This window comes from Ricinus communis, chromosome 8 (assembly GCF_019578655.1).
Source record: "Ricinus communis isolate WT05 ecotype wild-type chromosome 8, ASM1957865v1, whole genome shotgun sequence".
NCBI lineage: Eukaryota > Viridiplantae > Streptophyta > Magnoliopsida > Malpighiales > Euphorbiaceae > Ricinus > Ricinus communis.
Genome location: NC_063263.1, coordinates 13,480,038 through 13,491,210, shown reverse-complemented (window position 1 = coordinate 13,491,210; position 11,173 = coordinate 13,480,038). Strand labels below are relative to the sequence as shown.

Genomic DNA, 11,173 nt, shown 5'->3' with positions numbered 1-11,173 from the left:
GCCTCTTTCCCTCATGTTAATTAATTTCATTTTTTTTCCTCTTTTTTTTTTTAATTAAAGAAACGTAAATATCTATTATTTCTCTTCTTCTTCTTCTTCTTCTTCTTTCTTTTTCCTCTTTTTCCGTGCATATGCATTTTCTGTCAACACTTTGTGTTATTCAGTCGGACCCTAGTTCCAAATCTGCCTGAATCGGCATTTCCGAGTTTACTTTCAGTGGAACCCATATCGGATTGTAGGTATTGAGTTTGATTGCAGTTCAGGAATCATAATAGTTTTGAACTATTCTTTTTAAATAATCAAACTTAAAGTTGTTAGATTGTAGAAGTCAAACTCAATGTTTTTGGAACTGAAGGACGTTCATTAGTAACACTATTCAACATAAAAGATGCTACTCCCTAACACTAGGCAGCTACTCGTTAGCATCATTACTGTGTTGGCAGTTGCTTGGTAGCTTTTCTATTATTATTATTATTATTATTAAAGTTTCAGATAAGAATTGAATTGGAAGTTTTGGTCTAGTTTTAGACTTGATTCTTTGACAATAGAACGTAGAAGACCAAACCCAAATCGAAACTGAAAATCACTTCTTCAGGATCAAAACCGGGTCGCCAGTCTTGACCGGGCTTATGTAACCATTAGTAGGGAAAAAGAGCAGGGATTTCCACATAATTGAGAATCCGAGAGTGGAACACGACTCACTTACATGAATCCATAGAAATGATGGGTAGTGAATAATTATCCGAACATGTGATTTCATTTAACTAACAGTTCATTTGATATCAACTTATTAGAAGAAAAGTCATTCCTAATATCTGTTCCCTGTTTTATTCTTTGAGGAGGTGATTTACTATCTTCTTATCTATTTATACTAAATCACCCCATAATCTTCTTTATTTTCATGTTTATATATTACGTAATTACAATTTCTTAAATTTGTATGTTACGTAAACATTCCATCACCAACTTACGAGCCTAATAATAATAATAATAATAATAATAACATTAGTTATAGAGGGTGAAAATACAGCAACCCAACAACTGTAGAGAGGCAAAGGTGCATGTGTGTTGTAAACATAAATGTCGGCAACTGTTGATGATGGAGATCACAGAGTCCATGACACTGCATCAAAAATGATGTTGCTCATACATATATGTGTTTGATGTGTACCATGATGTTCAATGGGTTGGTCTCCTACCGAGTTGCCTTCTGTCAGACCCAAATAGTCTTTCTGTCTCCTCTCCTTATTTATTCACCATAATTCTTCTTGAGCCTCTGTACACACAAACACGACTATAATAATTTAATGTTCATGGTTCACCAAATTCAATAATACTACTTGCATTTGCATTCCCTTTCTTGATTGAGTCAGTAACACACCTTAAAATGATTTTGACATACGCACGAGCTTTTTGACTCGGCCTTTATCAACTTGTATAATCCATCTTTTCTTTGTTTAGTATAAGCTTTTTCTTTTTTGTTGGTACGTATGATATAATAATGATAAAATGAGACTTGTTTAACAATGCAAATTATGAAGCTAAGCTAATTTCAATATTATAATGCCTTTAGACTAAGAAGTTAAAATATTACTAACATACGAAATAAATTGTAAAATATAGGCGAATATCAAATTCAAATATTTAAATTTAAGTTCAATTTTTAAATTCCATTTAGAGCAAAGTCGATCGTTATTTAGACTAGTTTATTTTTTTCATTTTATATTAACTTTCGTCTTTTAATAATTCATTTAAATTAAAAAAAGTATATAATAAGTTTAATAGGAAAAGTATATAATTAAAAAAAAATTAATTTGAAAAAGAAATAGTTAAAGTAACTTCTCACAAGCACCTTCCTAATTAATGGAGGCAAAACTTTAAAGTTATTGGCTTCTCTTTTCTGTTCATCCCAGGAATTAGTATGTATTGCTAGATTTTCTAAAGTTTTAAAGTTTCTTGTTTAACATACCCCATGCGCACACTTCAATCATACTTAGATCACTAGTAATCAATAATTACAAGTTTAGAGTTAAAAACATTTAAGACTAAACTTAGACAAAATTAATGTTGGACAATTATACTTTGGGTAAAGCCGTAGGGGTGCTACCTTTGCCTTTTGCCATTTTACTATATTTAAAAGTGCTGCCCAAATAGCTGATCAAGCTTTCTTTTTGCTCGTCCTTGTGTATGTGAGAAAAAGGAAAAAGGATCAGTCTTCCAAGTCCTTCATGTGTTGACCATCTATGTGCTTTTCTTGTATCTTTGCCCTTTATTCCAGTCCTAGCTTTCCATGGTAAATTCCAGGTTGTTTTTACATGTAAGGAAATTACCCATTTTTCATTCTTGTAGGTGAGAATTCTGAGAATCATCCAGCTTTTTCTTCTTTCACAGAAAAAAGAAAGCTAGCTATTTTTCAAGAAATAAACAAAAACATGCACAAAAAGGACAATGCCCAGATGGGATTTTCAATGGAAGACAGATTGATTTTGTTGGATGATAAGGGATGAAAGCAAAGTTTCAAAGAGGTAAGAAAAAAAAAAAAGGAAAAAGAAAGCTATAAGATAAGGTGAATTTGTATACTGACACAAGCTTGTTTAAGTATGGAAACAAGCTCACTTCTCAAAATCCTACATTCAACATCTTTGTCAACCCTATAAAGGAATGAAATTAACTCAATGTCCAGGCCTATCAAATGCCACCATAATCATGCCCACAGAGGCTATTACCCTTCTCCTCCAACAACCACCATTTAGCTCAGCCTTTTAGGCGGCGCAGCGCAGCAGCCAGCCAGCAAGGCATGCATGCCTTTCTTTGGATATTGAGTAGAATTGAATATACATAGAAAAAGCTGTAGAAAAAAAAAAAAGAAGAAAGAAACTGAGAAACTAATTAAGTTCCCTGATGCTAAAATGTGGCAGTGTATCTATTTTGGTGAAATCACTCCCTTTGCCTTTTCTTTCTTCCAAGATTTTGTCATATCTAAGCTCTGATTCCCACTACTTTTTGCCCCTTTTTCTTTCTTTTCAGGGCTCGGTATCTGATGGTGTGTGCTGCACTTGTCCTTTTTTCTCTTTGGAGGATTATTATTTCTAGAAAGTTAAAACATCATTAGTGTTGTTTAATTATTATAACTGTTGGGCCTGATTCATTCCTGCTGAGATAGAAGTCTCTTGTGATGGCTTAAGTTGGGCTTTTACATCTTTTTACAAGACAATTTTCGCAAAACTGGGTATAGGCTCCATTCGTTAGTGGAGCTGATGAAGCTGAATTGAGAATACATTTCCATTTATTAGCAAACATATAGATCACTCTCACAATCACATTTGTCTCTTATGCTTTCATAGAACACAAATTTGCAATTATATATGTTACAATAATCAAAATTAGATAGAAATTAAGAATCCTTAATGCATCCGGCGATAATTCTTAAACATAGAGGTGAAATATCGAAATGCAATCTGAAAAACTGAATGAGATATATAAACTATTCGACATATATATAAAGCCGATTGTGACACTAATTTATCTCAAGAGGAGAAAAAAATAAATTTAATATGAAAAATTTGAATTTTTTTCATTGCAAATCGGAAAAAATAGACTATATTCAGAAATCTTATTCAAATTGAAATATATATTTATCATGAGGTTAAGATGCTAGAAATTTTAAATTTTTATTTAATATTTCTTTAAGGAAATTTTATTTAATTTGAAAAATGTTAAAAGGAAAAACATAGGTGACACAAAGATTGTTTCATCCTCTAGTTTTTGAGGCGCAGAGAGAAGTCACGAAGAGCAACAAGAACTCCTTTCAACCTCTCATTGGCCTCAGCATCGATCAAGTTACCATCGCTATCAAACTTTGCAGGAGGCTGGAATGCGTTCAGGAAGAACTCAGGCTTGTTGATGAAATGAAGGTCAAGAAAAACTCCGACTTGACGAAGATGGTACTGTGATCTTCCACCACCAAAACCTCCTCCCGCACTTAGCATTGCAGCTGCCTTATCACCCCAACAGTTGGGTGCTAGAGACGCCCAGTCAATTGCGTTCTTCAAAGGTGCTACCAAGAAAGAAAAACCTTGAATAAGTATACACAAAAAGAACAAACTCCACACTTCCTCTACAATTCATTAACATATCAAAACCTTTAATCTTAGCAGCATGCTTAAATTCAGAAAAAGGGTCATTTCTTTAGTGGTACTAAAATCATTTTAAGAAGTATGAAGTTACGAGTTCGTGCCCCAGCAGGAGTCGATGCCCAATTGCAGTGATTATACTGGCAAATGAAAGAAGAAGATAAGAGGGGTTACCGGCAATGGAGTAATTGTTCTCAGGAGAAGCAAAAAGGAAACTATCAGCTTTCAGAATTTTTTGGCGAAAAGCTTCAACAATAGGTGGATAAGCTCCATCGACAATAAGATCAGTGTTCAGTATTGGCAACTCGGAAATGTCTACGTGCTCAATTTCTATTCCATTCACAGACTCCTTGCTATGCTTAATTGCTAAAATCGGACAACATAAAATCAAGTTATCACATAAAAAAGAATATCAAGCATGCAGAAGTACATTTACATTTAGTCCCTGTAAAACATTTTTGTACAAAACGAGATATATAGATGATACCAGAACGAATGAGGCCTGTGTTGAAGGAAGCTTTACGGAGAGACCCGCTGAGAGCTACAACCTTGATCAAAGAACTAGCTGCTGCCATGTTTATGTTTTTCTTATGTCTTTCAATAAATTTGATGTATGTGGAAATAAAAGAATGTGTGAGGTACATATACAAGGTTTTATACATGTAAACGAATAAAATTAAGTCCTGTCAGGATTAAAAAATTCAACTGGTGTGCTGGTCAATTGGTGTATGATTCCAGAAAGTTCAAACAGCCTGGCTGCTACTTTCCGATTTTTCAATAGAAGACAGGGCTGCTACAAGTGTGTAATCGATTTCACATAATATTTTATTCCTGTGGTTGGTAAAAAATTTAAAGAAGTGCAGGCCGTCTCTAGATTAGCTTCGTTTGTTGTTTTTGTCTTTTCGTTTGTGGTATTAGCTTCAATTACCATGAAACCGAATTCAACACGAATTGACACCCAATTCATCTGTAAATTGGTTCTTTCATTATATAGAAAATCATATGCTTGTGGGATGGCTAACTGTGTCAAGAAGAATCAAATAGAAAAGATTGATACAAACTTCAATTCAGAACATTTTGGTCCTACAAGAAAAACCAATGGAGGGCATTGATTCAGCGAGAAATAAAAGATCCCTGAAGAGAAAATCACAACACAATTAAAAAATTTATGTTCACCAGAATGGCAACGGGAATTAGCAATATTAAGTAAATAGTCTCTTTACTGAAGTAGTAAGCCATTTTAGCGTCAATGGAACTTTTAGTGACGGGTGTCCTTTATATGGTCCACGGGTACCTTGCTAAATGAATGTCTAGCGACTGTATTTTTTGTGAGCTAAAGTAATCATTAAAAGTGATCGCCAGTATTTTATCAAAATACAGTAGTTATAGCGAATATTGTATTTCCTTGTACTGATTAACATAAAAGTTGTTCAAATGCATAGTTTATCCTGAATTTGAGAAAATCTGGATTGAAATATCATCAAAGGACAGTATATTTATCATATGATGTGAAAAGCAAGATTATGGCTAATGTAATTTAATCTCAGAAATGATTGCACATAATCAGCCATTGACAAAGAACTGAGAAATTGTGACTCAGGACTATTACAAGACAGGAAGCCGAAACAATATACACAAAATTAATGAAGTTTTACACAGAATAAACCGAAGATGCAAATTCCAAATGATGATAAATTTTAACTTGTTGCATATAATGGATCAGAGTAAAATGGCAGTGTCTAAATTACAACATATCTTAGCATTTTCCTTTGAGTCGCAAAGTAAATGAATATAAGCTTAAGAGAACTTCCTTTATTCTCTCCTTTGATGCTGGATCAATTAAGTTGCCCTCACTGTCAAATTTTGCAGGAGGTGCAAATGCATTCAAGAAAAATTCGGGTTTGTTGATAAAATGAAGGTCAATATAAACTCCAATTTGGCGTAGATGGTATTGCGATCGCCCACCACCGAAGCTTCCTCCAGCACTCACAATGGCAGCAGCTTTATCAGCCCAACAGTTTGGTGGCCTAGATGCCCAGTCGATTGCATTTTTCAGTGGAGCTAGCAGTGTGGAAGTAAATGAGAGTTGACAACATAAAATAAAATAATTAATCAACTGAAATAAATGCAGAATGCTAGTTATGGTTATGAAAAATTCTAGTGCATTGAGAGATTCAAGCATAGAGTTCATAAAAACTGGGCCCTTCATGACTTCTAACATGAAAGTTATAACCACCCCTGGGCAATTAGGCCAACAATGACAAAGATGTCAATTTATAACACAAATCAAGGATTCATAACCTAGTCTATGCCAACAATTGGATTGAAATCAGGCAAAATGATGTAATAAAATTGCAGAAATATTCTGCAGCTGTCATGAAACGTTGATGAGATAGAAGAACTTAAAATACTGCTTAGAACAGTCAATAAATTCTTCGAATTGGCATTCCATAAAATCAAAATAGGGTCAGCTTCTAGCGAAGGTCATTAGAAGCAAGTTGACGCCCCACCCACCTGAACTCCAAATCAATCATTTGTATCCAATTACAAGGCACTTGGCTTCTCATTTACCACCTTTTGTTTAACTATTCGTCTTAGTAAAGATAAGCATAACAATAATCATAATGTCTGTACTAACCCTTTCAACAATAATAAAATTAATCAATACCATTTGAGCAATGTGCATACATACTTGTAGTATTTGAATCAAGATTTACATTAAATAATTGTTTTAAACCATAAAAGATACGTGTTTGCCTAAACCAGTAAGAATCTATGAGGCATGAGTTGATAAAGAAGGGAAAAAGGGAGGTACCAGTGACAGAGTAATTATACTCGGGGGAGGCAAAAAGAATGCTATCAGCTTGACGAATCTTTTGCCGGAAAGCTTCAACAACCGGCGGGAAAGAACCATCAGCACCTTCGAGATCAGTATTTAGCATAGGCAGCGGCGATATGTCTATGTGCTCAACTTGAATACCCTTCACTGACTCCTTGGTTAGCTCAGTTGCTTCAAATTCAATCAAACATCAACCAAATTAAATAAAAAAAACGTACCAATAACCCACTTCATAAAATCAATAACAGATTCAAAATGTTTTTCTGGTTATTTTTTTTAAAAGAAAAAGAGCTTATCAGAAACTAACAAGTTACAACGGAGATTAAATAAAAGCCTTCATGAACAGATACAAGAAACAGAGAGAGAGAGATGGGTAGGTACCATAACGAAGAAGGCCGCGATTGTAGGAGCCTTTGCGAAGAGAACCACATAGAGCTGCGACTTTGATCACCGGGTTTGCTGCCACCGCTGCCTCCATTTCTCTCCCCCTGTAGTCTCTCTCTGCCGAGTGCTCTTTAATTTTGTATATTTATTCTTCGAGTCTGGATAGATGACATAAAAAAGTAAAGGGAAAAGGTGCATTTTGGCACATAAAGTTTACACTGAGGGCCAGATTGATCCCTAATCAATATTTTAGTCCTAATAAACATGAAACTTAGCTTTTTCGTTATCCTATGCCCATCAGTTAACGTTGCCACAAAACGAAGAAAAATGTCTGTTTGAAGTTGACAATATAATGAACTTGCAATTTGGTTTTATCAATTTTAAATTAACAACTATGGCTATTTTAAGTGGCATGACCCTCAGTAATAAATGAGTTGAAATATGAAAAAGGAAGATATTGTTGGCTAAAAATAATATATTGAAGGTCTTGGGAACAATCACTACATTATAATTTTAAAAAAAGATATTATTAGCTAAAAATAATATATTAAAAGTATTGGGAACAATCATTGTATCACATTATGATGTTAAAAGTGAGATTGATGATTTATAAAAAAATAAAGGAATTGAATAATAATATAATTAATTATGAACAGTCAAGGAAAAAAAATGATAAAAGCTTATATTACAGTTGTTATATTTTAGAATTTCTTTTTGTAGTATATATCTTATGATAAATTATAAGTGGTTGAGTACGATAATTATTTATTTATTAAATTTAATTTAAAAAAATAAATATCTTTTTTTTTATTAAGTTCACTCTCTTGTAGAGAGTTTATATCATCTTTTTACAAAAAAAGAAAAAAAAGGTTAATTGGAGCAAAACAACGAAGTTATGTGCTAAATTAGTCCAAAAAGTTAAAAGGGGTTTAAATTGAACATTCACGCTAAGTTAAAGAGGGAAGTCGAACCTTATTCCAAATTTTTTCACTTATTGGATCATAATTGATCAGACAAACAGTAAAATGGCAGAGCCTAAATTACAACATGCCTTAGCATTTTCCTTTGAGTCGCAAAGTAAATGCATATAAGCTTAAGAGAACTTCCTTTATTCTCTCCTTTGATGCTGGATCAATTAAGTTGCCATCGTTGTCAAATTTTGCAGGAGGCTTGAATGCATTCAAGAAAAATTCAGGTTTGTTGATAAAATGAAGGTCGATATAAATCCCAATTTGCCGTAAATGGTAATGCGATCGGCCGCCACCGAAATCTGCTCCAGCACTCACAATGGCAGCAGCTTTATCAGCCCAACAGTTGGGTGGTCTAGACGCCCAGTCAATTGCATTTTTCAGTGGAGCTAGCAGAGTGGAAGTAAATGAGAGAGTTGATAAAATAAAATTAGTAATCATTAAAAACAAATGCAGGTGAGATTGTCGGAAAGTTAATCACCCCCATGGGAAATCAAGGATTCATAACCTTGTCTATTCCGACAACTGAGTTGACATCAGGCGAACTGATGTCGGAAATTTGCAGAAATATCTCTGCAGCTATCATGAAACGTTTTTGAGATTGAAAGAAAAGTTATTACTGCTTAGAACAGTCGATAATTTCCGAATAGAATTGGTGTTCCCTAAAATAAAAAATGGATCAACTTCAAGTGAAGGCCATTAGCAACAAGTTGACGCCCCTCCCACCTTATCTATTCATCTTCGTAATGATTCCAGTAAACAGAAATCGCGTATTCAGGGAAAAAGAGAAGTACCAGAGACAGAGTAATTATACTCTGGGGAGGCAAAAAGAACGCTATCAGCTTCACGAATCTTTTGCCGGAAAGCTTCAATAATCGGCGGGAAAGAACCATCAGCACCTTCAAGATCAGTATTCAGCATAGGCAGTGGCGATATGTCTATGTACTCAATTTCAATTCCCTTCACCGACTCCTTAGTTACCTCAGTTGCTTCAAATTCAATCAAACATCATCAAATAAATTAGAACGTACCAATAGCCAACGTCACAAAATCATCACAAGATTCCATGTTTCTTTTTTTTTTAAAAGAAGAAAACGTAAGAAGCTTGTCAGTGACTAACAAGTCACTGCAGAGAATAAAGAAAAGCTTCTGTGAACAGAAACAAGAAAGAGAGAACAGAGATAGAGAGAAATGGGTAACTACCATAACGAAGGAGGCCGCGACTGTAGGAGCCTTTGCGAAGAGAACCACAAAGAGCTGCGACTTTGATCACTGGAGTTGCCGACTCCATTTCTGCTGAGTGCTCTTAGTCGAGTAAATATTCTTGGCCCCAGATATCCGGATCGAAGACATCATAATACCACCACACAAGATATATGCTACGCCATACTATACGTCAACAAATATTTTATTTTGATTTTTATTATCTGCCCTAATTACCAACCCTTTACAGCCTTACTTTTATATTTTTTAACAATATTATTCAATTATTTTAAGATTAAAATTTTCTATACATTCAATTTGTCTAAAAAACAGATTCAAATGATAATTTTTATAATTTAATGGTCCGAAGACGACGTGGTAAATCAATCATATTTATTAAAAAAATTATAAATTAATAAAAAATTTAGAATGCATTTAAATATAATATATTGCTAAATTTAGGTAAAATTTGTTGTCAACAAGTGTTTAACTTATTACATTATTTGTTTTTACTGTAAAATTATAAATTTTTTATAAAAAAGTGTTTTTTAAAATATAAATACTTGTTTTTAAATTTAAAATAGTTACATAAAATACAAAAGAAATATAAAGTTAAGAATTTAATTAAGAATTAAATTTTATCTTTTAATTATAAATAAAAATTAAAATAAGTAGCTATTTGGTGGACTTTGTTTAGATTAATTTATTATATTGTAACTCTCTTAATAATGGAAACTGCACCAAGCCAGCTCTATTTAATATTTGCATGTGGTGGACAGCCAGCTTTTGGAATTAAAATAAAATAGTACTAATATAAACCAAAATGGACGTCAATTTAGGTGGCTTTATTTTAGTGTAATTATTTTTTTATAAATATAATAATGTCAGAACATGTTGCTCAGAGGAGGTTAAGTTATTATATAATCATTTTCTTAAGAAAAGATTAATTAAATATTATATCTTACCACATATATCAATCATTTTTAGAAATGGTTTCTGCCAATTTTTCTTTTACTTTTGTTTATTCAATTCAGAATTTCCCACATCCTCATAGTACAAAAGAGGTAAAAATATCATAAAATCTGAGCCTTTTAATAGAAAATGATTGAATTATCATATTGGAGCACACATTTTCTTTATTCCAAACACTTCCTTAGAGCAAAAGAAGACATCTCATGTGAGAAAAGAAAAGGCTCAATTTTGCCCTTCAAACTTGATCGAAAGTTCATATTTGCCTCCGATGTTTCTTTTTTTGGTTCAATCGTGTCCTTAATGTGCCAAATTGACCCTTTCTCTGTCTCATATTGTAATTGTATGGAGGCTGCTTTTGCCTTGATTTGCTTTCCTCTTTGTCTTCTTCCTCTTAATCATGAGTTATTACAGTTTTGCTTCTATTAACAAAAAAGAAAACAAGATCATGGGATTCTTTTACCCTTTTTCTTTTCAAAAAAAAAAAAAAAAAAAGAAAGAATAACTTTTTCCTTATAAAACATAATTTTTTAGGAATAATTCCAATATTGTACATTTTTGAAGCACCCCAGTGATGCCAGATAGACATTCACTAACTTAAATTAGAAACAATGGATAATTCAATATTGAAATTTGAATTAGAAGATTACTTTCTAAAAAAGAAAAATACATACTTA

The 11,173-nt window shown here is 33.1% G+C and overlaps 3 protein-coding genes across 3 annotated transcripts; all 3 read right to left on the bottom strand.

Annotated features, from left to right (window-relative positions):
* Positions 1 to 3,652: 3,652 nt before the first annotated feature.
* LOC8270871 (NADPH:quinone oxidoreductase) lies at positions 3,653 to 4,779 on the bottom strand. Its single transcript, XM_002513002.3, has 3 exons — positions 4,621 to 4,779; positions 4,308 to 4,499; positions 3,653 to 4,057 (listed from the first exon to the last, which is right to left on the bottom strand). The coding sequence occupies exons 1-3, from the start codon at positions 4,775 to 4,777 to the stop codon at positions 3,759 to 3,761; spliced, it is 648 nt and encodes a 215-aa protein (XP_002513048.2). The 5' UTR covers positions 4,778 to 4,779; the 3' UTR covers positions 3,653 to 3,758.
* Positions 4,780 to 5,818: 1,039 nt separating this feature from the next.
* Positions 5,819 to 7,522, bottom strand: LOC8270870 (NADPH:quinone oxidoreductase). Its single transcript, XM_002513001.4, has 3 exons — positions 7,354 to 7,522; positions 6,949 to 7,143; positions 5,819 to 6,194 (listed from the first exon to the last, which is right to left on the bottom strand). The coding sequence occupies exons 1-3, from the start codon at positions 7,448 to 7,450 to the stop codon at positions 5,890 to 5,892; spliced, it is 597 nt and encodes a 198-aa protein (XP_002513047.1). The 5' UTR covers positions 7,451 to 7,522; the 3' UTR covers positions 5,819 to 5,889.
* Positions 7,523 to 8,308: 786 nt separating this feature from the next.
* LOC8270869 (NADPH:quinone oxidoreductase) lies at positions 8,309 to 9,688 on the bottom strand. Its single transcript, XM_002513000.4, has 3 exons — positions 9,528 to 9,688; positions 9,119 to 9,313; positions 8,309 to 8,713 (listed from the first exon to the last, which is right to left on the bottom strand). The coding sequence occupies exons 1-3, from the start codon at positions 9,613 to 9,615 to the stop codon at positions 8,409 to 8,411; spliced, it is 588 nt and encodes a 195-aa protein (XP_002513046.1). The 5' UTR covers positions 9,616 to 9,688; the 3' UTR covers positions 8,309 to 8,408.
* Between the last annotated feature and the right edge of the window lie 1,485 nt (positions 9,689 to 11,173).

What these genes read in the sequence shown, in the direction of transcription:
- LOC8270871 (XM_002513002.3), bottom strand. Translation starts at nt 4,777, where the DNA reads ATGTACCTCACACATTCTTTTATTTCCACATACATCAAATTTATTGAA. An exon ending in CACAGGCCTCATTCGTTCTG is followed by an intron (nt 4,500 to 4,620) that starts GTATCATCTATA and finishes GTCCGATTTTAG; the next exon opens with CAATTAAGCATAGCAAGGAG. An exon ending in GAACAATTACTCCATTGCCG is followed by an intron (nt 4,058 to 4,307) that starts GTAACCCCTCTT and finishes CTTTCTTGGTAG; the next exon opens with CACCTTTGAAGAACGCAATT.
- LOC8270870 (XM_002513001.4), bottom strand. Translation starts at nt 7,450, where the DNA reads ATGGAGGCAGCGGTGGCAGCAAACCCGGTGATCAAAGTCGCAGCTCTA. An exon ending in TCGCGGCCTTCTTCGTTATG is followed by an intron (nt 7,144 to 7,353) that starts GTACCTACCCAT and finishes TTGAATTTGAAG; the next exon opens with CAACTGAGCTAACCAAGGAG. An exon ending in GTATAATTACTCTGTCACTG is followed by an intron (nt 6,195 to 6,948) that starts GTACCTCCCTTT and finishes CCACACTGCTAG; the next exon opens with CTCCACTGAAAAATGCAATC.
- LOC8270869 (XM_002513000.4), bottom strand. Translation starts at nt 9,615, where the DNA reads ATGGAGTCGGCAACTCCAGTGATCAAAGTCGCAGCTCTTTGTGGTTCT. An exon ending in TCGCGGCCTCCTTCGTTATG is followed by an intron (nt 9,314 to 9,527) that starts GTAGTTACCCAT and finishes TTGAATTTGAAG; the next exon opens with CAACTGAGGTAACTAAGGAG. An exon ending in GTATAATTACTCTGTCTCTG is followed by an intron (nt 8,714 to 9,118) that starts GTACTTCTCTTT and finishes CCACTCTGCTAG; the next exon opens with CTCCACTGAAAAATGCAATT.